Source organism: Adiantum capillus-veneris, chromosome 24, assembly GCF_014529385.1.
Source record: "Adiantum capillus-veneris isolate H3 chromosome 24, ASM1452938v2, whole genome shotgun sequence".
Lineage (NCBI taxonomy): Eukaryota > Viridiplantae > Streptophyta > Polypodiopsida > Polypodiales > Pteridaceae > Adiantum > Adiantum capillus-veneris.
This window is the reverse complement of record NC_140954.1, coordinates 17,608,484-17,612,103: the sequence shown is the minus strand read 5'-3', so window position 1 is coordinate 17,612,103 and position 3,620 is coordinate 17,608,484. Positions and strand designations below refer to the sequence as shown.

The 3,620-nt window shown below is 45.8% G+C and overlaps 1 protein-coding gene across 1 annotated transcript; it reads right to left on the bottom strand.

The window, feature by feature from the left end:
- Positions 1 to 326: 326 nt before the first annotated feature.
- LOC147426023 (uncharacterized) lies at positions 327 to 983 on the bottom strand. Its single transcript, XM_086499340.1, has one exon. The coding sequence runs from the start codon at positions 981 to 983 to the stop codon at positions 327 to 329; it is 657 nt and encodes a 218-aa protein (XP_086355466.1).
- Positions 984 to 3,620: the final 2,637 nt, after the last annotated feature.

Here is a 3,620-nt window from a genome sequence, read left to right as displayed (position 1 = left end):
GGTGTACTAGCTGCAATTATACAGCTGCGTTTGCGCAAGACGAGCACCTTATAAGACGGGAATTACAAGACCAACCGCCGCCAGCCATAGTACTACCCCTCGTATCCGGCTACCATCTTGGGCATATCCATTACTACGTGCGGCCCCTTGTGGGCGGCAATCGTCTCTCCTTCTACTTGGCGGTGGACACAGGGTCCGACCTCACCTGGCTGCAATGCCAGCCCTGCTACCTCTGCTTCAACCAGCTGGACCAGCCCATCTTCAACCCCCAAGTGGACTCCACAACTCTCTCCATAGTGAGTGGCCGCTCCCCCTTCTGCGCTCACCTAGGCCACGGCATCACGTCGACGCCGGACAGCCCCACCTGCACCTACTCCGTTTTCTATCAAGACCAATCCACCACTGCCGGCACGCTCGTCTCCGACACCGTCTCGCTGCCTGACATAGTGTTTGGCTGCAGCCACAGAAGCCAGGGCTCGAACTTCCAGAACATGGCCGGCGTCCTGGGTCTGAGCCGCGGCGTCCTCTCCTTCCCCTCCCAAATACGACGTGTTACTAAAGGTCTCACCCGAACCTTCTCCTACTGCCTTCCCCGCATGTACTCGCCGGACCTTTCGTCCCTCACGTTCAGCGCCGCCAGTTTTCATATCACCCCAAACACGGTCTTCACTCCGCTCATCGTCAACCCCGCTCGCCCGCTCTTCTACTACGTCCAGCTCACTGGCATCAGCGTCGGCAGGACTCGCCTCTCTCTCCCGTCCGACCTCTTCGACATTGACCCCCACACCGGCAATGGCGGTACATTCATAGACTCCGGCAGTTCCATCACGAAACTGCATCCCCTTGCTTACGACGCGCTCCGTGACACAATGAAAGCCGGGATAGCTGCTCATGCCACGCAACTCCTCCTCACGCGCCCCTTTCTGGACATCATGGACACCTGCTACGTCCTTAGGAGCGGAGGTCAAGATGATCGCCTTCATGATGGCGTTCCTTCCGTTCTTCTACATTTCGCACAAGGTGCTGACCTAGAGTTGCCTCCCGATAATATGCTCATGTTTCTGAATAAGCCGGGCCCAAACGTCCTTCACAAGCGTATGTGCCTGCCATTCACCAAAGCAAACGGCGCCGTCCATTCGGCTACTTCACGGCCAACGACTATCCTCGGGAACATCTCTCAACAACGCATTCGGTTCATCTTTGACATTGAGAATGACAGACTTGGTTTTACACCGAATGCGTGCTAGGCTCTAGCTACTACTAGCAACAAGCAAGTCGCTACGCAGCACGAGGCTGCATACAATTCGGCTCTCTACTGCTTTTTGTCCTGCCATGGAGGAAGCCTCATAATTATGTCCTCCAGGAAATTAAAACAGTCACATATGTCATTATCATTTAGAAAGATTGAGGCCTCCACATTCCATTTAGGAAAGAATTGAGTGAGTGGTCTCTCTCTCTCTCTCTCTCTCTCTCTATATATATATATATATATATAATGGATCATTGTCTTAATCTGCAACAAAAAATAACCAACATTAGATTAGCTACAATTAACACTACAAGAGACTATTCATACTAGCGACGCTCACACAGCGACGCTCAAAAAAAAAATCTCGGCGTCGCTATGAGCGTCGCAAATTTACAAAGAAATTTGCGACGCTCATAGCGACGCCGGTTGGGCTAAAAAAATAACCGAGCGCGCTCAAAAACTCAGATCTCAGATCTGAGTTTTTCAGCGCCCTCAAGCAAGGAGCAGGTAACGCTCTTCCTCTCTCTCTCTCTCTCTCTCTTTTTCTTCTCCACACACACACACACACACACACACACACACACACGAGGAGAGGAAGGAGAGCCAGGTATGCTCCTTCCCTCTCTTCATTCTCATGTTCCCTTCCCCTCTCTCCCTCTCCCTCTCTCTCTCTCTCACACACACACATACACACACATAGTGTTTTAGAGAGAGAGAGAGAGAGAGAGAGAGAGAGAGAGAGAGTACAAACATAAACAAAAACGCACACACACATACATAAACAAAGAATGCACACACACATTGAGAGAGAAAAAGAGAGAGAGAGCATGCATAAACAAAAAACGCACGCATTGAGAGAGGAAAAGAGAGAGAGAACATGCATAAACAAAAAACGCACACATTGAGAGAGGAAAAGAGAGAGAAAACATGCATACGATCCAAAAAAACGCACACACATTGAGAGAGAAAGAGAGAGAAACTAATTTAACGTCGTAGGAAACTAATTAAAATTAAAAGACCTAAAGATCTAGCCGACGAGGAGTTGAACTCAAGACCTATTATTCAAGAGGGAAATGGCATAATCAATCTATCATACTTGGCATGGGTGATAGAAAGGTTATACCATTTATCTCTTTTTATTGGCACACACATCCACACACGCGCACACACACAAGAAGAAGAGAGTTATAACGTCGTAGGAAACTATCCTAAAAGACGTTAAAGATTAGGTTAGATGTAGACTTACGTTAAATTAGATTTAGGTTTATTTAAGTTAAATTAGATTAGATTTAGGTTTATTTTTAACTAGATTTACGTTTATTTACGCTAGATTTAGATTTACGTTATATTAGATTAGATTTAGGTCTCCATAGACTGCGATGCCTGCATGAAGCGGGTGAAGAAAGCCCTCAATGGAATATAGGGTATTGCTGCCTTCACTCATGGTGGGCTCCGTCGATCCAAAAGTACTGGTGAAATGTCTTCAGAAGATAGGGAAGAAGGTGGATCTTCAGGGCGGCAAGAGTCACTACATCCCCGACACAATGACCATCTAGACAACCTCTAGTCATTCAACAGCAACTTCAAAGTTAGTAACAAGAGCAAGAACGGTCTAAAGGGCCAATTGCTGTCGTCAGATGTGGATGGAGATGAGGCAGCGTCACCGCCGGAAGTTAACTCTCACATCTTTAGTGATGAGAATGCCAACTCTTGCCGAGTTATGTGAAAAATTATGTGTTAAATCAGTTTTAAGGTTCTTATAATCCTGTTAGTTTAGTTCTTTGTTTTTAATATAACATAATTTACGTTGGATTTAGATTTATGTTATATTAGATTAGACTTAGGTTTATTTAGGTTTACCCACCCACACACACACACACACACAAGAAGAAGAGAGTTTTAACATCGTAGGAAACTATCCCAAAAGACGTTAAAGATTAGGTTAGATGTAGACTTACGTTAAATTAGATTTAGGTTTATTTTTAGTTAGATTTACGTTTATTTAGATTTACGCTTATTTACGTTAGATTGAGTCCACGCAAGAATTACTTACGGTTTAGGGTTTAGAGTTAGACGAACAGTGAAAAGATCTACTGTGAAAAGATGTTAAGATGCTGTGAAGTGCTACAGCTAGAGAAGAGGCAAAGGGGTTTTGTCCACTACATGCAGTATCATGTAGACGTGGGTGTGTAGATTTCTTGTACCCACAAATATAGGTATTGACCAATAAAGACGAGATTATAACCCGGTGGTTCTGATCTCCGTGCACCTCTAGACCGAGGTGTGCGGGGATTGGACATGACTAGAGAATGTGAGGTAAAGAGAGAGAGAGAGAGAGAGAGAGAGAGAGAGAGAGAGAGAGAGAGAGAGA